Here is a 27,687-nt window from a genome sequence, read left to right as displayed (position 1 = left end):
CGTGAGAGCTGTGATGAATATGGCTCGGTGAAATGACAAGGAGAAGTGGAGTGGTGTGGTGACTGCAGCATCGCAGCAAGACGCCTCCAGGGAGCGTCTGGAGCATCCAGAGAAGATAAAGGAGGACACCAAGATTATCTGCACCTCTGACCATTACTCCTCCCTTTAATATGCTGCTGCTGCTGCTCTCTGCAGGTGATCTATCCCACCACAGTGTGGTCATGGTAACTACTGTGTGCTCATAACAGACTGTGTCATGATGTGGTGAAAGATTCATTACATGATTCATCTCTTTCACGTGTAACCAATGTGTAATTAATAAGAACTGAGCAATAACTATTCTAAGTATCTGGTAAACTATATTTCATTTATTGTAGCTGCCATGCAGCGATATCTGGTGATCTATAGCAGCCATGTGTTTGAATGTCTGGATGAAATACCTCTGGAATAAATCATACTGCTGTGTTACATGTTCACAGTATAAACATTTTGATTTGTGTGAGTGTTTCCTGTAGCAGCACTTTCTCCTATCAATAACTAACAGGAAAGCAGCTGTTAAAAGCTTTACTGGCCATAGATAGAAACAGAACAGACTGGAGATCAGCTTTAACCAAGTCTTTTCTGAATCAAAGTACAGTTGTTTGCTAGAGGAAGTAGGTATGTTATGCTCATTGTATTCAATTCCCTGGTGTTTTTAATGCTTCTGCACAACCCTCCATGTCTTTTTTATCATAATGTAAACTACAGTAACACACTCAGATGTGTCAACTGACGTTGACGATGATGATGGCGGATGTTCAAACCTACCTGGAGTCATTGAACGTGTACCATTCTCCCGAATTGGGATTGCGACAATAGGCTGTGTAGTGACCGCCCATGGTGGTGCCTGAGTGGTTGGACACTGCATACAGGTTGTACACTGCATTTACTGCGGCAGGACAGAAGCAGAAAAAACACTTAGAGCCTGCACAGAGACCTTACAGCTTCTTCAGTCTGAAACATTTCAACTCAAACACCTGATGCTTCCAACAACATTTTCATCTGCTACACTGTATATTTGATTTCTGACTACATTTCCAATGACATCAATATTTTTACATTATTACATTAGTCTCTGCTTTTTCTTCTGACACGTGAAACGTGTTATAATCCTGTCAGTTCCACACAACTCTTCCACACTTACTGCTGTTTTCAGAGGCAAACTCCCGCAGGTCGAGGTCCTTCATGGGGAAGTTAACAAAGGTGGACAGTTTGCTGGTTCTTCTTGCCTCAGAGAAGCGTTTCAGGTCTGGACGGGGGGGGGAGTCAAGGAACCACTGGTCTGCGCTGCTCTGTGTGTACCCTTCAATACATTCAGCCAACATTTGGCACAAGTGTGTACCAGGTTTCTTGAGTTCACTGACTGAACATCAGAGGTGCGTTCCAGTGACTTCAGTGCTTCTATGTTATCAGAGCAGCTGCTCAAAGGAGCTGCCACACAAACACTTAGTGAATCTACATGGTGGTGAGTGTGAAATGAACACAACCTGCACAAAGTCGTAGTTTCTCTGATTATTCTTAGCTCTGACAAATCTAACATGATTGCATAATCATGTAAATGAATGTGGAACAGTAATGACTCACTTTTTTCATAGCTCTGAACATTTTCATGGAATAGTTCTTGAATTTCAATCAACTTGTGTGTACTTCAGTGTTGCCACAATTCATACACACTGTCCCACTGACAGACACCTGCATGCTCTCCCAGCTGTGGGCTCACTGCACGTGTTGAATACACAGCAACACATCAGTATCCAACACCATGCAAGAGGATACGCAGCACTAAGATCTTGGGGAACTTCTGTATTGTGAACTTCTTAGTGCATCTCCTCCTGGCTTTACACCTGTAGCATGTCTGTGGAGCAGAAACACACAGTTAGGTCATTCACTGCTCACCTGCTGCCAGTTTCAATCCAGCAAAATATGAAGTACACAGTCCTAAACAGAACCAATGAAATCCCTTGAATATGAATGCTACAGTCATGCTGTGGCTACGGCTGCTGGGTTTAGAATGAAAGAGTGGAGACGTTTTGAACCACTCTGACCCAGCAGTTATCAGGAGGGTGAACTGACTTCAGGAGGGGCTCTGTAGGATCTTACCGGCTTCTCATCCCCGTCCAGGACGTCTTCTTTGGTGAAGAGCCGCATGCAGTCCATTAGACTCACCTCGCCATAGCCCTTCTGAGCACAAACATAGATGCATTCACATTAGCATGCAAGCGAGCAACCACACAACACACACACGCACACACAAAGCAAAGCAAAGCACAAACAGAGACAGGGAGGAAAACAAAAAGCTCATGTTTAGAGCTGTGGAGAGATATTTATTAATGCTTCAAACATTTCAGCTTCAGATAATGATGAGAAAATAAAGAACATGTCTCACACACACACACACACACACATACACATACACACAAGGTTTCCTAACCTTGGCGATAGGTAGAGAGAGATCCCAAAAGGGGTCAAAGACAGTGGAGCAGAAACCACAGTGGCTGCAGGTCAGAGAGCTCTTCAGCTGCCCGACGAACAGGTCTGGAGAGCAGAAGACAAAACGTGAGGCTGATCACTGGATCAACAGGGACGGTACTCATATTGTTTCATGCTGTAGTCCTACTTACCGACTATCTTACTGTCTTCTCTCTCCAGATATTTACTCCACATCTTCTTCCCTTTCTCTTCATCCCTGAACAGAGCATAGATTACACATTAGACTGGTAGCATATAAGGCAGGCACACACACACTGATGATTACGGTCAGTGAAGGGTTGATAACATAATGAGTAATAGATGAAAACAGACACTATTTAGGGACCTGACCTACTTTATTATAGGTGGCATCAAATTGAAATAAGGGATTAAAAGGACACTTTTCAAAAACACTTTGTACCCTGACACATATTTTCAAGCTGGAAATAAATATTCATGTGCTTTGTTTTTCATATTTAGGCAGAGTGGACCTGTTTTGAAGTTGCAGAGATTAACTCTGACCCTTAAACAAGCCATGGTTAGATAACTGATAATTATATCCCAGAAGAATTGGAGCATTAAGCTGATCTGGGTGCCAGACAGGCATCAAGAGCTTCATGATGAAGCATTCATGATTCAGGTCCCAGGCCTGTTTACTTACTGTTTACCATACACAACATATAGGCAGGTGTCAGTGCAGGCACGCACCCACACACACTCTGTCAGACAGATTACTTACGGCAGGTGGTCCAAGTCCTCCACAGTGCCCCTCGGCCTGACAGTGACCCTGTTGACCTCGTTGTGCAGGCCGTCCAGGAGGAAACGCAGAAACTCCTGAGCATCCTGTTGGCTGCAGCGCACACACACAGTCAGTCAGACAGACAGTTAGACAGTCAGTCGGTCAGTCAGACTGAGAGGTATCAGCTGTTGTTTCTGCATCCTACAGAGCCATATCGAAAGACGATATTTTTTCATTTTGTTGGAACAAGATAATTTACAATATAGCCATATGCATCTCTATGTAGAATATAGTTATTAATCTAATATTTTCTTCTTATTCTCTGCTGTGTGGGTGGACAGAGGCTACCTTTAAATTCCCCAACAGTGTATAAACCAGTTAAAATGAGCTCCACCTCCACAGCCAGCCTACATTAAAATGCTGCTTGCATGTTAATGTAACAACAAGAATAATGGATAATGTACCATAGTATAACACCATAACGGGCCCATACTACTTAGAGACAGACACTCATTAACTCCATAGTGAATGATCATGTTTGCCCAAAATAAAACATATCACCTTTTGGGACTTTAAGGGTTCTGTAGCTTCAGCACATATCTTCAGACTTGCAGTCATGTTATAATCAGACAGAAACTATGCTAAGTAGTAGGACAGCTTGTAAAAGTCAGGGTAAAGAGTGCAGCAAAGCTTACTTGTATCCCACGAATCTGGGAGCATATCTCTGGATCTGAGTTTTGAATTCAGACGGGCTGACCGCCTCACTGCTGGATGACGTCCACATAGTCTGCATCAGCTTGGCAAATTCTACGGGCACAGAAAAAAACTCAAGTCACACTGGGACATAAAGTGCACATGGCTGACTCTACACCTGTAACAATGTTTTCAGGTTGTGTCTGTGGCAAATCCCAAACAAAGATTCTCAGGGCCAGTTTTCCTCTCACATGTTGGGACAGATGAACATCTGATCCATAGGTAAGAGGGACTGGGTGTGTTACAGCTGTGAGAAGTGTTGCTTTAGGACTGTAGGGGGCCTGCGTGACACGTCTCTCACCTTCCATGAGGGCTGTGTTGGTGCGGCTGTTGTTATTAAGGTCTCTGCGGTGCGAGTTGTGCAGGCAGTAGTCTCGCAGGCTGTGTGTGTTGCTGAGACACTGCAGGATACTGTTCATGAAACACTGCAAGGGAAAACACCACAAACAGTTTGATCTCCTTATGGATGAAGAAAACACAGGCTCCATCAGTGCTATTTCATTTGCTGGAAAGAAATGTCTTACTGATTTGCACACCCTCCATAGCTGAATCCAGCTAATTAAAGGCATAGTCTGACATTTTTGGAAATACACTTAATCACTTCCTTGACAAGAGTTACATTAAAAGAATGATATCACTCTCGTGTCTGTGTACTGAATATAAATCTATGGACAACAACTGGTTAGCTTAGCTTAGCATAAAGACTGCAAAACCTGGGAAACGGCTAGCTTGCACCTATTAGATAAAGCTCACCAATTAACACTTTATCTCATTTGTTTAACCTGCACAAACATTAAAGTGTAAAAACTATAAGCTGCAGACTTAGCTTATTAGCTGTGTTGGTCCCACCAGAAATGGTGAGGACTACTTTCTTTGTCTTCTGAACAAAGGGCTCCCTCTCTGAAAGTTTCTAAGACATGACCCTACAACCTCAGGTCAACAAAACCAGAGCTCCCCCACTGCTCTTCCTCTCTCACTTCTCGTCTGGACCCCTGAGGGTCTAGCTCTGCCTTTTTGCTTGGATGTCTCCTTGTCTGGACCACAGGGTCCAGTCCCACCTCAGCTCATGCCTTGCACCTCGTCTCACATGGGCAACTGAGGGTCCTGTACCTAGCAGTCCACCTTTTTAATGGCAGCGACATGAAGCCTGCCTGAACCAAGTTTCTCAGTGTCACCAGGTATGACCAGAAGCACTGAGCTACTGAAGTTAAGTTGATGTTAGTTCTGCTCACACAGACAACGGTCTTGCATGCAACTAACCATCCTTTCCTCACCTGGCACCTTTATCCTACACACTCACACATACAGTGGTACAAATAGGCCTTGACTGAAAGATGAAGCTAAGCTAACAGCTACAGCACATGGTTTGGCCCTTTGTCTTCCTCTGACCCACACAACAGGGGGTCTGGCAGCCATTTTGTAGGGAGCAGGGGAACCTCACATAAAACCTCACACTTGGCTTCTTGTACGTATGAAAACAAAGGTGGTTCCGGTCTTTATTCTAAGCTAAGGTAACGGCTGCTAGCTACAGCCATGCTATGACAGTGGTATTGATCTTCCCTTCTTACTCTTGGTAACAAAGCAAATGCACAAATTTCCCAAAATGTCCTTTGACTCGTTTCTGTTCCTATAATGTGAACTGAAGACTTGTGGCTTTGGCACGTTGTTGATGTGTTAATACTCTGACCACCTTCGGATGTACAATATATACATGTACAGCTGGGAGTTTTGATATAGTAACTTACAATCAGATTACAATATTCCTACATAGACCCAGACTCTCCCCAGACCGTATGCACTTCAGTGACACATGCTAACAGACAACAAGGCCACACAGCATAATTTTCTGCTGTACAGTTTAAACTGAAGATTACTCAAGACAACAGCAATTAGCCAACAGATAATAACTAATCCCTTCTGTTACCCATGAATGTGTAGTCATACATCCACGATGACAGTAGGATGTTTCATACATTTGAGACAAAGGATGTTTTTTAGAGAAGGAAATGTATTTCTACATTTTTAAAAGCTTTCAGGACAAAGGGAAAGAACCCCACAGTATAATTCCTGGGTATAAAAAAGTATCACACACATGCAGACATGTTTTCAAAGACAGCACTGTGTTTATACTGCTCACATCACGTGTCCACATGAGACACGTGCACTTTGGTAAGATCAAACCAGTCAGAGGAGAGAATGTGTCCTCCTGGTCCATAGTTCAGAGCTCTCTGATTAAGTTACAGTATACACACACACACACACCACAGCACACAGTTATTTTAAGAGCCATCCTCATCCCTGTTGCCTGGCAGACAGATACTTTGCTGGACCAGATATCAACAAAACACTATCAGTGTAACACCAACTGGATTATGGGAATTTAATGTGAGTTCCACTGTAAAGAATGAGATATCGCTATTCCAACACCTTTGGCTCCTGACAGATGTAATTAGCCGTGTGTGTACTCACAGTGTTTCCTAGGTTCTTCAGTCCCACCAGGCCTTGGGCACTCTTTGAATTCTGAAAGACAAAAGACAACATTTAGATAAAAGAGAAATTAAAAACCAAATCAAAATCACAAACTTATATTCTAAGAATGAAGAAATGTTCTGCTTTCCAAAACATATACTTCCAACAATAATTAATATGTAGTGCCTGCTTTTTATTCCAGACTCGAAAGGCATTCGAACAGTAAGAGATGCAGTTTTACATTCTAAATATACCTTTTTCTGCATTATGATGTCTGATTGATTTCAACCTTTTTCTCCTTTTGTCTGACACCTGTGTTTGTGTGTATGCTTAATAGTAAAACATTTATCCTTTGTTTGCAGTGCCTTATCTTGAATTGATCCATAAGAGATGAATAAAGTAAACTTGGAAGCTACTTCTGTTTTAGTTGGAGTTTTTCTACATTTTCTTTAATGCCTGTTGACCGGCCCTAGACTAACTAATGGAAACTACAACTCCTACCTGCACAAAACTGTGACAGGAGTTTGTAGTGATGTGAAGTGAAGTTGTGGCAGAGCATTTTATCTTTTAATAGCTTGCAAACTATCTCAAGCATGTAAATAACTATTTATGATTACAGAGGAAGAAGAACACGTGAAACATAGTTCATTGTCGGTATGGTCTGCACACTGAAACCGCTAGATACATATTCAGTACTGTTTTTTTCCTTAAATTCAAACCTCCAGTAATGTACATTGCCACCAGCTGTTTTCTAACACTGCTGCAGTGTTTCAGGCAAGATTTGTACTTTAATGATATCCCTGGGAAGCTGGAGAATCCGTCTATCTACAGTTGAATGTGTGTATTTTGTGTGTGTGTGTGTGTGTGTGTGTGGTGATGACAGACAGGAGAGTATTCTTGGGGAGCACTATCCTTAGAGAGGAACTTGTTTTTGTTATCTGGGAGTCACTTCCTCTCGCGGTAATCACTCCCAGATGGCAAAGATCTGATCAACAACAGTAGATAATGCTACAGAGTCATTGCACCTTAAGGAGTTTCAACACTTCAGCTTTTGCTGTCACGCATTCTCAGGCCAGCCAACCATGAAATACAGACATTTTAGCTCAGTGAAACACAACAGATGGAAAAGCATATTACCATGATTTTAAAATCTTAAAATGGTACAAAATGTTTTGCAGAACTTATGTCATCACTTGCTGCGGTTAAATTTCATTACATAAGTTGAGTGGTTATATAATTGAGTAGCTGGAGAAAGAACTAACAAAGAACACGGGGGTGGATAAGGAATGCACTTGTGCCCTCGACTAAAGAGCAGAGGCAGCAGACAATTACACTTTAGAAACACAGGCTTTGCCAGATTTAATTCATTTTTCACATTGTTCTATCCACCATCATCACTGAACCGACTTCACCGAGGAAGTCGACCTTTTGTATACGCACATGTGCATGCATTCATTTTTATGCATAAAAACAAGCTGACTAATGGCCAAGTAGTGTAGTAACCTGAGCTTGTGTTTTCTGGGCAGAAAGCAACTCTGCAGGGCCAGCAGCCTAACGCCCGTCACCTGATCTCGCTGGCAGGTGAAATCTATCTTACCCACATGCCCTCTGTTACCCTCACCTGTGGTGAAGCCAGAGCACATTCTCTGACAGTACTGTGTATCAGGACCACCATGAAAACTGGCCGAATCCAAAGTGAGACCACACAACAGCTGCAATCAGTTAACTGCTCTTTGACTACAACAAACAGAGAATGTAGAGATAATGGGGAGATGGTTTTTAAAGGATGAGATGAGTTATAAAGCCCTTATTAGGGCAAAGGGGCATGAAACCGCTTGTTATCTTAGTCTGAGTCAGTTGCAAATATCTGACTACAAAGTGACACAAAATCTTCATCTTCTAGCTTTGAGTGTGAACACAATCAAACACAAAGTCAGATGATGGAAATAGAATCTACCATATGTGCTGGAGAGGCTGGTGAGTGCTCATACTGAGCCTTGTGGTCAGCAGCCTACCCACGGCCTGGATGAGACCTGAAACCACCATGTTTAAAAGCCAACGTAGATTCCTCAACATACGTGAATGACAACAGTCATTGTGACCGATGACCTGAAGCCCTCTGTGATCACACCGGTCAAAGAGGTACCAGAGTTCTAATAGTCTCATGTATCATGTGAGTGTGCTGTGAAATGCTCTGAGCTGTTACAGTATCCTTCACCTGCTGTGCATCAACATGAGTGGTCAAACTAATGGGACTCAGATCATTTGGAGATGCTGATTTTAGCCCCAACATCATCTCTATCTGGCGGAATGTTTCAGCTCTGGTTTGGTCTCCACCACCTCCTGAGGGAAACATCTGGCTCCGTGACAGCTGAATGCTCCACCATTTTCACCAGCCAGCTGCTACCTCTGCCACTCTGCTGTTTGCTGCTGGGCAGATGGAGTGCAGTTGGTTAGTCAGAGCTGAAAATAGCTGCGCACTGCTTGTAAGATTTATGGAAAACCAAAACAATGAGCTGAAGAGGCAAAACGGTTAGCAGAGCTGAAGAGGGGTTTGCTGCACTTGCAAATCTCACATTTAATCGATTGTTAATATGAAGGTATTGTTAGTTTTAAAGGATTAACTGATAATCAATAATACTACAGTAATACTGCAAGATTACTATAACATGAATGCAGTATTACTGTAGCTTGGGTTGTATTACATGTTTAGAGTAGACTGTTCATCAGTAAGGTCACTCTGCAGCTCATCTGGTTATGAGTCCTGATACAGGAAGGGCTTTTTACTCTTATATAAATAACCTCTGCCATCTGTCTCAGCAGCAGCAGAAAGAGTCCGTACAGCACGGGGAAGGGAACACAATCTACAGTTTAATTAAGTATGGCTTATCTAAATCCCCCTGTCTGTAAATTCCACTGTAGTGAACGGAGCACTTCATTAGCCACATCACATAAACACACCAACACACACACTTCCTGTTGCATATCCACGAACTCAGTGATAACTTCGGTAAAACAGGACACAGAACAATCCTCTCTGGTCACCTCAAATTTGATTTCATAACACACACACACTTCTTCCCCCCTCCACTGGAATGTGTACATCTGACTTTGCTGCACTCTGCTGAGTAACGCCACGGCTGCTCCCAAAAATAGCAGCTTTGCTTTTAATAACGCCTGCTTGTCCACTTGCAATTGGCTGATCCTTCGGCCAGCCTGGCAGACGTCACTATGGTGAAACAACATCCCAGCTCTGTCTCCATAGCAACGCTATTCTTATTTTTTTGCGGGATGGAAAGCTAGAGGACACAGTGACATCACAGTGACAAGGCTGAGCGTGGAGAGAGTGTGTGTGACTCAGTGTGTGTGAGAGAGAGTTTAGAGTGTGAGGAACTGGGAGTGAATGACTCGGAGCAGATGTGACTTTTACAATATGATCGCTTTCAAACTGAAGCTGAAAACAGCCAATGTTTTGTTCTGACATTCAGCATTTCACTTCCACCATCAAGTTAACTCAATGGACCATTCGTTTTTGACGTCAACATCTTACTCTGGTTTAAAAGCAGCATTTAGAGCATCATGGGACACTAAAGCGCCACACTAAAAGCCACACTAATGACATTATTTTGGTGAGTCAGAGGCTCCTTAGGGCAGTGTGAAGCAGCTAAACTGTTGAGGAAACTCTCCCACACCACACCAGAGGGATTTGATTATGGATGCAATGGTTATTCTAATGCATCCACTAGCAATGGCCAGGGATGGAGCATCGTCTATATTGGAAGTAAATGATACCAAATTTAAGAAATTACATTATTTATTCTGTATATATTTTTCTCATTTAAAGAATAACTTTGGTATTTTGAAACCTGGACCCTATTTTTTATTTTATTTTTTTTAAACATATTTAATTTGGTGTCTTACTGGTAGGTACAAAATGTTTTGGATTTGCAATGTAATCGTTTGGGGCAACTGCAGCCGATGTAAAAGTGTTATTTTTGCCACTGACAGGCTCAAATTGTAAATCTAAGTGTCTGACAGCATTATGGAAAGCAGCCCTACAGAGATAGACCTGGAAGATTCTTTTTGTTTAACCACAAACAGCTGTCATACTGCTCTCGTAAAAGCCACCAGACTCCATTGACAAAAATAAGAATCTAAACACGATCGGTTCGTTTGTTTGTGTTAATGTGTGTTACACCAATATTGTGTTGGATCTGAACCCACCCTTTAAAACCATAACAAAGGATTATGTTGCAGCCATTGCAGCTCATTTCATGCTGCCTGCTGAGGCAATCCACTGGACCAATTCCACTTCAGTACCTACTAGTCAGACACCAAATTATGTAAAAATAGGGCCCAGGTTTAAAAATACCTGAGTTACCCTTTAACTCTAATACCACGATTCATTTGACAGACACTGTGTAAGATGTAATTATAATGCGAGTCATTAAACCCTGATTTCTAAAGCAGCGCGTCAAACAGGATTCTTTAATGTTCGTGCGTGACGATCCGTGAATTACTGGCTCATGCTATGATCCCAGCCTGCACCATCACTATAATGACAGCTAATTCTGTTATGCAAATTTGGCTGTGACTCTTCTATATAAGCAGTTAAACTGGAACAAGTGAAATTAAAGTCCCGTGTAACATATAAAACCAAAGCCACTGGATGTGTTTTGCAATTGTGTCATGATTTAAAGGCCCTGAAAGTCTATTTTCAGCTAGTTTCTTACTATTAGCAATAGAGTCTTACATGACCAAAGTATTTTTGATCAAAATCAAAATATATTTTAATAATGATAAACAATTATGGAGGATTTAGTCATGAATATATAATTTTATACATCAACATCTGAAACCTTTAAAGTCTGCATACTCCAAAGGGTCTTTCACACATTTATTAAATGTCAGCAGCAGAAACAGCCTTTGACATTCAAATCACCTTCACACTGACTACCATATTAATAATATTTATCTACATGACACCATTCACACCACACCAATACTTTGCGGGTCAGTCAGTTATTAGATCTTATGCTCCTCAGATACATTCCCACCATTTTTCTGGCCTGTCTACATCTGATTGCTTCACCTCTGTCTAATGTACCTGTCTGAATCACTATTTACTGTATGTGTATGTATATTTATTTTAATATTATTTATATAAATATGTGTTTAATATGTACTATATAGCTTTAATGTGTCAGTGTTGAATGAATCAGTGTTTGTTTGAATGTTAAATGCCAGCCTTTTTGAATGAATGAATGAATTAAAATAAATCATAAGTTAGTAATTTGACACAATACTTCACCACATTATAACTGACAGAGCAGAAGAGAAGCCTCTGATTGATCATCAGTAGCTTCAGGTAGATCCATGAAGGGATCCCTCTGGGGTATTTAATCTAACAAAATAAGATGTAAGAATTTACTACTCACTACCTCACATGACACATTCATGAATGCAATTTCTCTTGTCAATGACTTCGATGAAAGCAGAGAAGAATCACTGCATACTAGAAAAAGATTTCACTTTTTTGTAGAGGAGGCCATGAAAGGATGGGAGACTTAAAGACAGGAGAGTAGAGAGGGGATGAATCAAGCCAGCAGTCACAAGAGGGAACATACATCCACTGTTTACACTCTCAGCCATTCCATGTGAGTGGACTGATACGTACAGTACACAAAAGAGCAGCCCAGGGGGATAACTTTGCATAAATGCTCTATTCATAAATGACTGCAGCAGCTCAGGCAACTAGCGAGCTACTTTTGAAACCCTACTCCTTAGAGGCTAAAGCATGGTGAACAGAGAGGCCACGTTAAAAGCATTCCATGGGCCAGGTTGAACTACTTCCTCAGGCAGGGAATAAGAGACAGTGGAAATGTCCCTTTGGCGGGTACTCAGCTTGGTGGAAGTAAAATCTGTCCATCCACTGAGCTCAATTAACTCAGAAATGTGGAACTGCTGGCCTGAGGGATGGAGGGTGGTGCTGGAGTGGAGGAAATGGGTCAAAGCAAGGTGAGGAGGCTGGGTGAAAAGAATCATCTCTGATTGTAGCTTTGCTTTCCAGGGTGACTTCAGAGGAAAACAGAGGAAGACAACAACAACACATTCATCTAGAAAAAGAACAAGGGAGATTGAACTTCGGCATATTTGCTACTTGGATAAACACTTTAGTACCCGATGACCTTTGTGCCCCAGCAGGGAGATTAAATGGTCTAGCACACATTCTGTGTTTATATCACGCATAATCTAAGGAATGCAAGTGTAACATATTTGACATCCTTTGCTTTAGCGTCAGACATCAGCTGATATTGATCAAGAGCTGATAAGAGAAAGCACAAACTCCATGGGCTGAAGGGTTGGGCTTGTGTTGAGGCCATCTCCACACACTGTGATTGAAGTTATTTTCCTACTTGACACCCACACACTCATTGTGTTCTTGATATCTACTACTCTACTACCTACTTAGGAGAGAAATCAGCCGTTGGCAGCAGTGAAGACACGCAGCAATCAATGCACCAGCAAAGGACAGGACCAAGAAGACAGCATCAAGGAGACATGGATGTTAACACTGCTCAAAAATTCATAGAAATTGGCTTTGTGAACACTGCGTGAGGAGAGGTGTATTGTATTTGATACGTTTGGACACAGAATGTGAAATAATGTTAGTTTAAGAAAACTCCACAGTGCACCTTTATCAGCAGATGTATCTGAACTATTTGGAGCCTATAAAAAATGACATAAAATACAAATAATAAACATATGTGAATGTGCATTTTAGGACAGGATTTGAGGAATGGTTACTGGGGCCAGTGGACAAAATGTTTCTGCCTGACTGGCGTGAGGTGAAGTTAACATTAGACCTAATTTCTTACAGAGAGACCATCTCTGAAGGGACCCACTGCACTTCTCGCTGTTGCAGCAGCTCCGCAGTAATCTACACCTTGTGGAGACTGGAGATGGTGTGGGAAAATAACAAGCTCAGAGCACAAGTGATACAGCCTAATGAAATCCCAGAGGGGAGCTTATTCCAAACTATAAATGACTGCACTGGAGCATTGTGATGATCTCTGTACCATCTGCTCTGCTCTGCTTTAAAGTGAAAAAGCAGAATTTTGTGAATACAATTGACTCTATTTTTACATCAGTGCTGCTCATTAACAGTCTGATTAATGTGTGGACAGCAAATACTGATTTTGGATTTTGGATTGAGACTGCTGACAATACAGACACAGCCTCTATCATGGTGTTATAATCTTATCTACATCCAGTATGCTATAGTATATTTCTAAATACAGCTAAATAATTGCCTGACAAAGACAGGTATTTCATTACACTGATGCAAGCATTATAAAAACGTGTAATATTGCCATAAAGTGTCTTGCCTACAATCTCCTGCCTACAATGGCCCAATAGACCCAGTGATATTAAAGGGACAGCTAAACTGCGTGACATATTTATACAGTCTCATAGTGTGTACACAATATCATCCAACCCTAAATTACACCATTCAACATCCAGACTTTGAGAGTTCTTCAGAGTTTAAAATCCTCTGAAGCAGCTTTTAGACCTTAACAGGCCTCTCCCATGGAACAAACATGGTAATATTAAAGCACTGCTCTAATAACACGACCCCAACACCAAAGCAACAACAAGTACCGCGCTCTCCCCTCCCTTATCAGCTTTTGTCTCTGGGACTGTAAACTAAACTTCACACTACCAGCAGCAGGATGCCTGTGTCCACCTGGCAGTGCAGAATACCGACTGCTGATTGGCTGGCACACCAGCGTGAGAGAGCAGCAGAACAGTGTGTTCTGACCTGTCTCTCTATTTGGCAGACCGTCATAAACAACCTCTCTCTCACTCTCTACCAGCTACCTCTTCTGCTACTCTTCTCCCATGTGAGCACAAGTGACACTTTTGCTCACACACTGGTTTTTGTGCGCGCGTATGTGTTTCTCTGTGTGTGTGAGCGCATGTGTGAGTGAGTGTGCAGACACGCTCTGCGTTGGCACTTGACAGGGACAGAGAGACAATCTATTTATTTCTGTCTTCTAAAAGCACACAGAGGGATGAAATCCGTCATGAGAGCCTGTTGGGCCAGTATCCTGTGACGTGGAGACACAGATCGCCTCTCTAACACACTTGCACACACGTACATGCAAATAAGTAACAGTGAGATCTTCTTACTGAGAAGAATGGCTGTGTTTCTGAGAAATAAATATAGCCTACGGCTCTGTGAACTGGCCCCTTGGTTGCATTTCATTAGATCAAAGACTGTGAGAGGACACTCTTCTTTCACAAGGATATCACACTGAAATCCAGCATTGTATAGTTCCCAGCTTCAGTGCATGTGACCATAAAGTAATGCATTGACTTCTTATGTAACACCCCTGTTCATCTGCACACATCTCCACTGGTGTGCATTTCCCAACCATGAAAAACATTCACCCTCAGTGGTAGAAACGTTAACCACTAGCTAACAGGCCAGTGTTTACATTATACTGAGGCCTGGGCCCCTGGGCCCCTGGCCTGCGTCCCATCACAACATACTACTTCACACTGGAATACAACAAAAGACTGATGTGTAACAAAGTGCCCACACCTCACAATTGTATACTGTATAAATATGGCACATGATGTCCTCATCAGAAACAGGTACTACCAAGCTACTGTCACTGAAGTTAATGTACTAACTGCAGTGCACAACACAAACTGTACACTCAAGTCCCTTTTACATTTGCCTTTAGTATAAAACATAAATAAGCACAGCATTACATCTCCGAGAGGCATATAGCATATGTTAAAATCAGTAAAATATTCAAATTAATACTGTGATATTGATTCTAACCATATTGCCCAACACTTCAACAAACAGTCCAAAACCTGAAGATATTCAGGAGATATTTAGGATGCGGACTGTTGTGTTAAAGGATGTTTTCTGCAGCAGACCATACAGCTGTCAGTGCTGGTGTTCTGTGAGCCCGCGGTGCAGAAACATGTGCGTGATCACTGTCAACCACACACACAACCTAATGTAAGGTCATACTGACACTAGTGTACACTCAGTCCTCTCATGCATTCATTTACATATGCATCCAGTAGGAGGGAGACAAAGCCCTTTCCCTTGCCATGTGTGCAGTGGTCTGCATGGAGGAGGAGTAGAGGACAGATGATGAGGAAGAGCAGGAGGAAAAGGGCAGGACAGGAGGAGCAGGTGGACGCTGACAACACGACAGAAAGCGTGCCAAGCTGCCAGGCCGGGCCAGCACCAGTGTATTCTAATGTGATTTTTCATTACATAACTGAAGCTGGCACACAGCAGCTCCACTCTGCACTGTAGCTTGGGAACACACACACAAACACACAACTGCAGCAGCAAGGCTCTGGTAATCACAAAGTAAAAGCCCTTCCTCTTCGTCCTCTCATATTACGACAAACACAGCTGACAAATGGTCAGGCCAAATCTCACTTTTCCAACAACATGTGTAGTTTAAAGCTCCACTTATCGATACAGTGTGTGGACAGTCATGACAGCTACAAGGCAAAGATTATTATTCTAATTGAACCCATTTCCAACCCAGTCAGTACAGTTATAATCAATATATTTATGTAGTCTATTTTTGTTTTTTAATTACAGAAATCAGTCCAGTTTGGAAGGACTTCCGTCGGCAGTACTGCCTTGCTTTTTGGCTGCGAGCCCACCTGTTTTTTTTTTACAGGATTTTTATTGTGCTGTGTCTATCAAAATTATTTTAATATAATAATAATCTAATGCAGGGAATTTGTGGAGATATTTGAACTTAAACCGGAAATGTAAAACGATGGGCACAAAACATCAGTAGCAGTTTTCAAATAAATTATCGCCATTATTCTTTTGTCTAAAGCTGAAGTGGGTTAAAATGCCAACAGTTTTCTGTACACTGTGTACTCAGCCCTACATATATCTGTATAAGCGGCTTGGTCCTTATGGAAACAGCCAGTGGCAACACTCATATGCCAGTGTAAAAAGAAGTCGTGTCAGAATGTGCCATTTCTCTCTTACTGTACATTATAGGCCTACAGTGGGATCCATAAGAGCAGTATAGTAAGAGCAGCTGTAGTGTGTGAGGGGGATTAAACGGTGGTTATATAACCAGTGACCTGCCAGTGCAGGCCTACTGATCCTGGCACAGCAGAGTACAGCGGCTTACAAGAGCGGCTTACCTCTGCAAATGACTCACTTCACCGTTAAACTGACATCATCTTTGATAGGATACATAACGTTGTCAGGGAAATAAACATCTGTGTCCTCTTTAGAATGACTACACCTCACATTTCTGCCTGCAATGAGCCACAAGGCTGAAACCTGATCCACAAGTCCCAGATCTTGCTCACATTCACAGCCTCTCACCTTGTAGAACATGAAATGTTACCTTTAAAATTAATGAACGCAGGAGCTTTTAATAAATGCTGTATTATATGACACGTGAAACAGCACTTTATTACGTTGTACTGCACACTGTTTGTTAGCACCTGGAGTCTCTTGGTGCCATAAGATAGTGAACACCACACATGTACAACTGAATAACTGCTGTTTGTTCTATTATATATGAATTCTTTCATAGTTACAGCAATACCAGGCAGTTCACACAAGGCATGTTAACAAGTGCCTTACGAGTTCCACATCTCAGTCAATAAGAAATTAACAATGCGATATGAACATTAAATTGGCAGATTTGTAAGTGGAGTTTGGTGTGCCGCTCTCTGAAGCAGAGATAACGGGACGTGGCTGCCACTGTCTCTTACCTTGGCTTGATTTATAAGGAGCCCTACGAAAGTTGACACCAGCACCGAACCAGACATGCTGCCTTTTCTCCGCATCTCCTGCTTTAGGAAGGGGAACGCCGCGGCCGGCGGCTCCTCAGGTACGGTCACCGTGTAGGACTGTCGCATGCTCGGCATGCTGGCGGAGGAGTCAAGCTGACGGCCCGGTGCGAGTTAGTCAGACGACGGCGGAGGCTTTCAGAGCGCTCGTGCTCTTTCTTTGGCCGTGGAGCCGCTTTGTGTTGCAGGAAGGCGAATCAGGCGGTTTACTCCGTGTCTGCTAGGCTCCGTGCCTGCTGTCATTCATTCATTCATTCATCTATTCATCTGACGGCACCGACCTCACAAATCACGCCGAATAACAGATGACCTGTGGCTTTCCCTTTAAATCACTCTACTCGCTGTATACTGCCGCTGTGGAGAGCGATAAAGCACAGGTGGACTAAAGACTACATAAAGACACAAGAGCTGCCGGCTGCTGTATGGCTCTACGCAGGTGTAACGGTGAGCACCGCGAGGGTCCAGTCAGCGGAGCAGGTCTGTCGGTGGCATTAAATGTCCACTGCGCTCCCACTCCGTCTCCAGGACCGGAGCCCCGCCCCCTCTGGCTCGGGGAGAAGTCGGCCTACAACAAACGTCAGCGCGTGCCTCCAGCCGTGCCGCGTACGTCAGAGACCACCCTTCAGCACGCGGCTGTAGCAGCCTGAAGGATGGTCCAAGGAGAAGGACCGCTCACCTCCACCATGACCGGGACTGGACACCATCTCTCACCTTACCGGGCATGGCTTACATACATACATATGTGTCTCCATATATTATAGCAAATACAACCTAACAGCATGGTGACGCACTGCTGTGTCAATGTGATGATAGGGATGTGATTCACGGGTAAAGAACAGGGCTTCAGAAGTAGTTAGTTTCACTCTGCCACAATGAGAGGGTGAGGAAGGATGACTGCTGCCATTCTAGGTCTTACCAACATCAGCCTGCACAGGCAGACTGTCAGCATGAGTGCTGACGGTCACACCTGACAAAAGGTGAAATGAACAGAGATGCTTCAGGTAAGGTCTGTGGAAAACATCACATCAGGTCCACGTGAAGCAGCCTACAGATTATCTTAAGACACTAAAGCTAAAGCTCACACATCACTTTAATATGGACAACAGTCAACAGTGGAAATTTTCCAGGCCTACATGTTTTATACATCAACATGTACAAATGTGTTAACTGATTTCATAATTAGTCACATGCACTGTTAATATAAAATGCTGTTTAGAGCAACTATTTTGTTTAGTAGAGTATCGAAGTATTTTTCTGTGATTTACTAAGAAGTTAGTAATAAAGAATAATAAGGAGCAATGAAGAGACATTTTAAATTCATATCAGCACCAATGGTAACAACTAACAGGTACACCGTTTAGGGACTGGCCGATGACTTGTTTACAGGGTTTTCCTCTCAGTGCTACAGCAAACTTTCTCTAAATAAATCTTGTTGCTAGAGTACCCAGAGACACCATTTGGAGAACACACAGGTGTTGCATCAGTGTTTTTGAACTCCATGGCCATGGGCAGGTGACACAGAGAGGTGTCACTGACTCAGACTCAACCACAAGCATTTGGCAATGTGCTGTTATATCTGACTTTAGCACGAAGGGACAATATTTTAAAATAAAATTTGAGACATTTTTTAAGAGGATTCCAAACGGATGCAGCTAATTAGTAAGACAACAGAATGTACTGTGCCTCACCTCCCTCTTACAGGCTCAGGTTGTTCAGGGTCAACAAAATACCAAACCAGCAAAATCACCTAACAGGATGCCAGCACTCCTACTTGCCACATCTCTTGAGCTTGGGTCCTTTCTTCCCTTAAATCGGTGCTTCTAAAATATGTTCAATGGCTTTTAAAATGGCTTTTTAACACTATCATAAAACAATAATGTTTCCATAAAAACTGTATTTAGGGCCTATAATCAGTTGGAGTGGCCGTAGCTGGACATTTCAACCATTTAGCCATGACTTTTAGCTATTGTAACCCATTGGGTACAAGAATGACTACCTTAAATGATCAAGCAGTGACCGTGTGAGTGCAGCGTGATTTCCTGTACTTGTCTACAGAGAAAGGGTGTAAATACGCCACGGGTTTACAGTGGGGGTGATTTCAGCTGTAGGGTGGAAGAGGTACAGTATGTCCTAAGCAGCATCTTATGACCCAGACTCTGGCATGTGTGTACACTACAAATAAGAAGCAAAAAAAAGCCAAGTACATTCAGGCTAAATGTGCGTGTTTGTGTGTGTGTTTCTGAATGTCTTAATCCTTGAGGTGGAAAACTACAACATAAAAGAAGGGGGCGAAGACTCAATGTTTGTATTCTGATATCTGATGCAAAGAGCTGAGCAGTCTGGTATAAAATGGGACAGTGTTATCTAGGAGAAGTCAGAATATAATTATCTAGGGATGGCTGCTCTATTCCCTAAGCTAAATCAGGCACATGAGACTGACAATCTCATCACTCAGTGTTGAAATTTAACCCACAGCAGGAACAGCATATTCCTTTGGAGGGATATCAAAACAATTCTGTGTAGTTGATGGCAGACATGGGCCCTTATTTGTACATTTCAACAGGTACATATTATTCTTTGAATTGCTAGTACTACTGCTAAACCCTGATGTCAGCTCTTTCATAGGATGCAGAGAGTTCAGGAGAGCATGTGGGAGCATCCCAGAACAGGATGAAACATTCTGTGGACAGAATGAAGTCTTCTGGATACCAGGTGAAGTTTCAGTATAATGATATCCAAAAGATATTAAGTATTAAGAAGAATTATAATGTTGTCAACATGGTAAAATGTTAAAAGTGATGGCAGAAGAAAGTGGTAACAATATTTAAATGGCAGTAGTGTAATGTTCAATATCAAATATATAAATATCCTTTGGTATATTGTCCTTCAAGAGTTTGATGTTGACAAGGTGTTGACTGTAGACTACAGCTTGAGCCCCTGTTGTTTTAGGCCTGTACTTGTTTACATTTTGGCAAATTGGAAGCATTAGAAGTGAGCCGAATCAGCTGTTAGAGGTTTTGTCTGCAGTTTACCCAAGGATATACAGACAACTGTCAGTGGATCACTATGATACTCAAGAAAACTACAAAATGTGATTATTTTCAGGCAGGTCATGACGTTAAAAGAAGTGTTTTTTCCATGATTTTTACACAGATTAATGGATATTTGTTTGCAATGGACATCTCAGATAACTGGAGATAAGCTACGCTGAATGCATAAACATCTATGTGAGTTATAATTGAAAAACAGCAAATTCTCACTGATGATAAAATCATTTTAAAAAGCCATAAAAAGAGGACCCTGACTTCAGATTGATTCGTCAAACTACTATTTCTGAGCTCAAGAATGACCTCAAACACTCAATATTTCCATCATAGCTACGTCCAAAAGAAACAAACGTGGGTGTGACCTGGCTTCGCCTGCAGTAATGCGACTACTGCATCAGACTGTGTTAGTGTTGGGGACCCACAAAGCAAAGCTCTTAAACCTTCATCATTCCTCGAGGAAAGTTGTGAGCTTTGAGTAGTGACCCAGAGTGATATAAGCTGTTGGCCAGACTCATTCTGCACAAGTGGGTGAAGAATTCTGCAATGTGAGAGAAACTCGGGGTTCAGCCACTACATCAGAGAAATTACTTCAGGCGGTTTGGACGCCTGATAATGAGCTCTACCAAACACAAACAACGAGACTAAATGCTTAGTTTCCTAGCCGGCAAGGAAGTGTTTAGGTACCCCAAGAAGAATTGGGGAAGTCAAGGAGAACATGGCAGCAGGGAATATGCAGCGAGAAAATGGATGGATGAACTGACTTCAAAGCTTTATTGCAGTTTAAAAAAAAATTATGTTTATGAATATTAAGATGCCTTGTTTTGACTTGAGTTCAAGATCTGTGTATTGATGCATGTGCATCCATGAAATAGCCACATAACACCTTCAGTATAATGTTCAATAATATGCCACACACTGACCCACAAACCCTATCAAGCAGACCTATAACTGAATTACTGGTACTGGCCCTTATTTGGCAAAGAACAGAGAAAAGCTCCAAATCGTATCAGACTGTGTGTTTTTTTTATCAAACCATAATCTGTCTGACCAAGGTGGCAAAACTGAGAGTCAGTCAGTCTAAAAATAGGCAACTGTTGACTCAACAGAAAGTCTAGACACAAAGCCTGAGCAGAATAACCTAGGGTGAAAACACAACATGCCACACTGGCCTTTCTGTCGCTGTTTGTTTTTATGAGCCAAAGAGCAGCAGTGTGAGTGAAAGGTTGTCATTGTCTCAGGATCATACTGCAAGTCACACACAGGTCCTGATCAAAGGTAAGACAGTAATAACCAGGGCTGGACTGAGTTTGAGGTAAGTCCAGATTTCTAGCCGTCAGATGATCAGGCAGGTTGTAACAGTTTACTCAGACTCTTTTTTATCTAAACCAATTTATTTGGAGCATGGGACTAAGAGTCAATGAACCTGTAATGCTGCTGAAAATACATTATTGCACAACAACAGCAGAGTTTGGGTAATAACAGAACTCTTTTCATCCAAATAAGTCTGACAAACCTGAGACCTTGTTTACAACCTATATGATGATCTTGTGTTATGTTTCTTGCACCGTCGCATCCATTTTTAGCAATTAGTTATTATTATTAGTTATCACAACTGATAGAAACTATGAGCCAAAAAATAAAAGCAAAGTTGTGATACACCATATTTTCCTTTTAAGCATGGTTGGTAAAGCAAAGCAGTAAATATTATGGTTAGTAAAGCCAGTAAGAAAAGCTTACATCTTGTATTTTTTCTGGTACATGTCCTGGTCTGGGTCTGATTTCGATAGTGTGCATGATAAACAAAGAAAACAAGAAGAGTAGTCATGTTAACCAGCTTGCCTTACTCATAAACATGGCACAAGATGAACAGGGCCATGAAGCACCAGCAGCTGCTATTTTTGTGTTGTGGGCTTCTGAGAAAGTATCACGACAAGGTTTACCTTCGTGTGCCAACGCTAGTTCAAAAAGACCCTTCAACGCCAGTGAGTGTAAATATTCATATTACAACATTATGAGGAGGAACTTGTGTCACTTTATGTTGCTTGCTAGTAATACTGTAGGATTTGTGTCATTGTACCCACTGGAAGAAGAGAGTAAGTGGAAGGGAAATCGCACAATGGCAACACAATCAACATTCGAACTAAAACTGTGTTGAACAACACTTTGGGAGGAGGATGAGGATGTGATGTTTTGGGTTTACCTATATAAATTATTCAGCAGTCTGTAATAGAGGTATAGCTTATGGAAAGCCATTCTAATAGCAATCGAACCACTCGCAGATGTCATAAGGTACACAAATGACATCTCTGGTGTGACTCTAGGTGCAGTTGTTAATAAATCCATACTCTATGCAGATGATGTCTTTCTCTTCCTGACTAAGCCCCAAAATTAAATCCCTCAGTTTCTCAGACTATAGAATTCATTTTGACAAATCTGAAGCTTTGCTACTGGGAAACTTTGGGGACAAAAGTGCCTCGGACAGTTTTCCTTTGAAATTGTCAGAATCTGCAGTGCCTACAGTTTTATTGGGCATGCCAAGTGCGTGTAGTGTCAGGCTTGCTGAGCCACTTTGATTCTATACAGGAGGTCCATTTTGATGCTTGGCACTGCAACTCTCTGAGCCTTGTTATCAATGAAACAACTGTCAAAATATGATTAGCACAATCTCAACCTGGAAAAATACTGTGAGGTTCAACGATAAAGGAAGGGTCCCTCATCAGCCCTGCACCGTTACAAAAAGCAAAGCCTTTCTTGCTGGAATGGATAAAAACATTTTTTATGTGATCAAGGTATCAGGATCATCTGTAATTTCTTAGAACATGAAAAGTTATTATAATTTGAACAACTCTAAGCCAAATATGGCATGCCATCCAAGCATCTTTATGAATTTCTGCAGATTAGAAACCAACAATCAAAAATTTCCTGAACCTTAGCCAATAGCTTCTGCTATTGACCCATTTCTATAACAGTTTTGCCAGAATAAAAGTCTACAACCTACTTAAAGGGAAGACTACAGTCCCTCAACAGAATTATAGACAATTACAAACAGATAGACTGAAAGGAATATGTATGGAGGAGAGGACCTGGGGACTGAGTTTGGGTAAGTGGCACGGTCTGATGCAATGGAATCAATAGGAAAAATCTTTTTGTGCAGCAGGCTAACAGATAGTCTGAGCAGGATCCTTCACAGACTGCAGACCCACCCCCATCCCCACATACTTTCTATCATAGGACTTCACCCCTCTGTGTCAAGACAGAGGTCGAGTTTTACATACACTGCATTCGGTACTGTGCTCTGATGTTTAATTTCTAGGAAGAAGAGTCCCAGGAAATGAACTCTGGTTTTGATAAGGAAATACAAATTAAGCCTGGTATGTTTCTGCTCTCTTTGACCAGCAACAACATTTGAACCTGTTAGCAAAACGATGTATCTTAGTGGCTCAAGCCCAGACCTCCTACTGCTAACCAGCGTGTGGAGGAATCTTTGAAGTTCTGCTGATGACAGGGTTTTTGATGAGTTGTGGGCACCTTTTCTAAACTACCTGCCAACCTGCTCAGCAGACCCACAGTAGTGCTCGAGGGGCACTGCACCCCTGTGACTGTCTGATGCTCTCTCCTGGGTAATTTACTGCCTGCGTTAGCTGTGTACTCACTGATCTGTGTAATGTATCCGAGCTCTGAGATCTCTGTATAATGTCTTCACATGTCAATTGTATGTCTACGTGCCATGCTTTCTTTCTTTCTTTGCTGTCATGTGTGGTTTGTTTTATATTATGTTCTCAACAACTGAAAAAAATATTTTCTTTCTTTCTTTTGCAGTCATTCTAAAAACAAAATGATTATTCAATAATATAATCTGTTATATAATCAATAAATTAATTGAAAAAGAAAAGAAATGATAGTTGCATTCCTAATAATAAGCATGTCTGACTATATGACTATAAGATTCTTATTTTCAACATCAATAAATCAAGATTCCTTCCTTCCTCTAATTTTCTTCACCCTAACTGCAAAAAACAAACATCTGTCTGCTGTGCTGTGCTGTGCTGCCTGAGCCGACAGTGGCTGTCATTGTGACACTCATCAGTCATGAGGTCATCTGTGACATTATCTCCCAAAATGTTAAATATGTAGCTGGGGTCAGCGGCCACTAGCTTAAAGACTGGAAACAGGAAAACAGCCAGTCTGGCTCTGTTTGTAACGAAATTTCACAAAACATCTGCCAACAGCTCCTCTCTTTAATTAACATGATATATATTGTTTGTTCAGTCCAAACAAAACCCAAATTGCAGAAATGTCAATTGGCTAGTTTCTGCTGTTGGCCTGGCAACGGCTGAAAAAAACATTCTGACACATAACCACTAGGGATGCATCAATACTACTTTTTTCAGACCAAGTACAAGTACAGGTACTTAAATTTGGGTATTTGCCAATACAGAATACCGATACAAGTACTTATTAATACCATTACAGTATACCACCTTCATTACTACTCTTTTACAGTACCATTTCACTCATGTCAGTGTCAGGCATAACTCTGCTTGGGCTTAGATGCCAGGTGTAAGTAGCTACCACAGAAGATCATAGAGCCACTAGATGTCACAGGAAGAACTGTTATAAATGACTGTAAAAGTAATCATTAGTAAAGAGTGTATGTTTGCTCCTTTTTCTTCCAAAAGGAAATCATAACCTGCTTGACAGAAGCAATAAAATGAATGAAAAAGAAATTGAGATCAAGGTTGCTCACTGCGATGAGCAGGTCAGCCACCTGACGATCCGCACCACTCGACCGGCAAAAATATGTGTTAACCAACCACCCGAACCCAACCCCCCAAACCACAAACGTTATGCATTATTGTAGCACAATTGTAAGGACTGAGCACTAGTACACGGACAGAGCCAACACATGACTGATCGCTGTGACACTCTCTTGAGTTATTAAAGTTGGAACAATAAGCCCAGGATTTAGTAATGTGAGGTTGTGTTAGGTCATGTGTAACAGGAGCACCTGGCGGATGACGAATCATAGGTCATGGGTTTCTTTTTTCCACTTTACCTCATGATCACAGCAGGCAGCCCCACCACCAATAGTTAATATTGTTAAACCTCCCTTATTTCATGTGCTGGACTCATTCAAGAGCATACAGCAGGTTCATGTGTGTCATGTGAGTAACAACATCATTAAGGAACGCTCTTGGTACATGTTTTAAAGACCTTGCACATTCTATTGTAAACCACACAGTTAATTAATCTGGATAAAAATGTGCTCAAGGACTGGTGGCAAACAATAACTACATGCGTTAAGTGGTACTCATACAGCATTCTGATGCAGTGGAAGTAAATTACAAGTTCCTCTGAGGGTGCATAGTACTGTGTAATATAATAAACATGATGTGCTTTGAATTGAATATTTTTATGCGCCATTTATTATGATATCACAGTGAATGTGTTTGATTTGAAATTATATTTTAAGAGACATTTATTTATGGTTATAAGTATACTAAAAAACACTTTCAAGATCTACCACAAAGTCTCCCTACTTCTCTTTTCCACTCCTCCCTCCAACCATTCACCCCCCTCCTTCCCCTCCATTCTCCCCATCCTCCTCAACTCATGTAAGCGGTTATCGAGACTAATCTGGTGGGGAAGTAGGTCAATTGCTCTTTCTGACCTCCATAGAGGCAGCACAGGTCATTAATACCAAGTTCAGAGATGAGGCTACTGGCCTGCACACCCAGCTCATCATAGCCAGAAGCTCTAACTGAGAGGCACAAGCTAGTTAATTGCTGTGCTAGAGGGGGTCAGGTGTCCATGCTCATTTGTCACAAGAGCTCATTTGTCACATAAGCATGGTACTACTGACATACACTACAATAATGACCTCCGCTCTGCATATTTTAGGTTTTCTATCATGTTATTATTATGTAAATAAAACATGTTTTGTCAGTGTTACTGAGTAAACAGTAAGTCTACCAAGGAGCAGGTTAAAGTCATGTCAGAGACTGTAACATGCCTGGTTCATTATTGTAAACCAAGACTTTAAGCGCATTAGAATTACTTTGAGCAACAGTGCCCCCATTTGGTAAATAATAGTACTCTCAGAAGCCACAAAGCATTGTGGGGCTTTGTGAGTCTAAAGACGAAACCAGTGTGACTCTGTAGTGGGGCTGTAACTCCATTCAGCTTTACTCAGCCCCTGGATATTGATTCTCCTGGATCAGCGCATCCCCAGTAAAAGCAGCAAGATCAGAGGACATTCTCTTACCGTGGAGTCCCTGGTGGGGGAGTCGGACAGCCCATTACTGCTCGGCTCCCATGTCGAAGAGCTGTATGCTCTGCTGCTGCTGCTGCTGCTGAAGGCGTCCTGGGTGGAGCTCCGCGAGAGGGCCTCCTGAGTAGAGCTCCGCGACAGCCCTGAGTAACCTGGGCGGGAGCTAGTGCCATATGAGTTGGCCACATCGCTGGTCCGACTGCGGTAGCTCCGCAGGGCACTGGTGGAAGAAGACGAGGTGGAGGCCGATGACGAAGAGGTGTCATTGAGGCCCAGAGAGGCCAGGTCCCTGCTCAAATCACTCTGGGATACAGATTTCCGTCGGTTGAGCGAGATGCTTGAGGCCACCGGTGAAGAGGAGAGGTAGCTGGACTGGGCAGAGGACGAAGAATAGGAACCGTAACCAGTGTAGGCCGACCCCCCACTCAGCCCAGACCCTCCATAGCTTTTGACAGGGGTTCTGCTGAGGCTCTCGCTCCGCCGGCTGCTGCTGCTGCTTCCGAGGATGTCGGTGCGTGGGATGGTTCGACCCCGGTCGCGGTCGGGGTCTGAGGAGGTGCTGTAGTTGCGGCTGCGGGCAGCAGAGCTGCTCAGATAGCTGGAGGAGGAGTAACCTGAGGAAGAGGTGGAGGAGGAGGTGGAGGACTTGTAGGACGACAACCTGTCCCGGTCACTGTAAGAGCTAAGGCCCGGGGTCAGGGAGGAGCTGTAGGAGCTGTAGTGGCTGGTGTAGGAGGGGCCAGCATAGCGCTTGGCGGTGGAGGAGACACGGGACATGCTGCTGCTGCTGCTGCTGCTGCTGCTGCTGCTGCTGCTGCTGCTGCTGCTGCTGGTTTCTCAGCCACAGGGAGGGAGAGCCTCTGGAAGACTGCATCGACTGCAACCACAGCGAGGAGACACAAGAATTAGTTCATCAGCAACAATCAAATCAATACTTACACTACAGCAACAATGTGGGCAGCAGATAACATTTATCTTGCTTCACTAAGCATTAATCTGGTTTTAAAGACACAAAATAATTCAAGAATGTG

The 27,687-nt window shown here is 42.4% G+C and overlaps 1 protein-coding gene across 6 annotated transcripts in view; it reads right to left on the bottom strand.

Annotated features, from left to right (window-relative positions):
• The window catches only part of usp2a (ubiquitin specific peptidase 2a), a 43,623-nt gene that overhangs the window by 1,922 nt on the left and 14,014 nt on the right, over nucleotides 1-27,687 (bottom strand). For 3 of the 6 annotated variants that reach the window (XM_070829071.1, XM_070829070.1, XM_070829072.1), the window contains exons 3-13: nucleotides 26,651-27,533; nucleotides 6,470-6,520; nucleotides 4,302-4,425; nucleotides 3,943-4,054; nucleotides 3,248-3,358; nucleotides 2,661-2,725; nucleotides 2,471-2,574; nucleotides 2,140-2,220; nucleotides 1,816-1,894; nucleotides 1,184-1,288; nucleotides 808-928 (exon numbers count right to left, since the gene is read on the bottom strand). In XM_070829071.1, coding sequence (XP_070685172.1) covers nucleotides 808-928; nucleotides 1,184-1,288; nucleotides 1,816-1,894; nucleotides 2,140-2,220; nucleotides 2,471-2,574; nucleotides 2,661-2,725; nucleotides 3,248-3,358; nucleotides 3,943-4,054; nucleotides 4,302-4,425; nucleotides 6,470-6,520; nucleotides 26,651-27,433 — 1,736 coding nt within the window. In that variant the 5' untranslated portion in view covers nucleotides 27,434-27,533. Of the gene's footprint in view, nucleotides 1-807; nucleotides 929-1,183; nucleotides 1,289-1,815; nucleotides 1,895-2,139; nucleotides 2,221-2,470; nucleotides 2,575-2,660; nucleotides 2,726-3,247; nucleotides 3,359-3,942; nucleotides 4,055-4,301; nucleotides 4,426-6,469; nucleotides 6,521-17,260; nucleotides 17,675-26,650; nucleotides 27,534-27,687 lie in introns of those variants that run through there. The other 3 variants (XM_070829073.1, XM_070829074.1, XM_070829075.1) reach the window with 3 other exon arrangements.

Source organism: Pempheris klunzingeri, chromosome 4, assembly GCF_042242105.1.
Source record: "Pempheris klunzingeri isolate RE-2024b chromosome 4, fPemKlu1.hap1, whole genome shotgun sequence".
NCBI classification, from domain to species: domain Eukaryota; kingdom Metazoa; phylum Chordata; class Actinopteri; order Acropomatiformes; family Pempheridae; genus Pempheris; species Pempheris klunzingeri.
The sequence above is the reverse complement of the archived record's forward strand: the minus strand, read 5'-3'. Positions and strand labels throughout refer to the sequence as shown.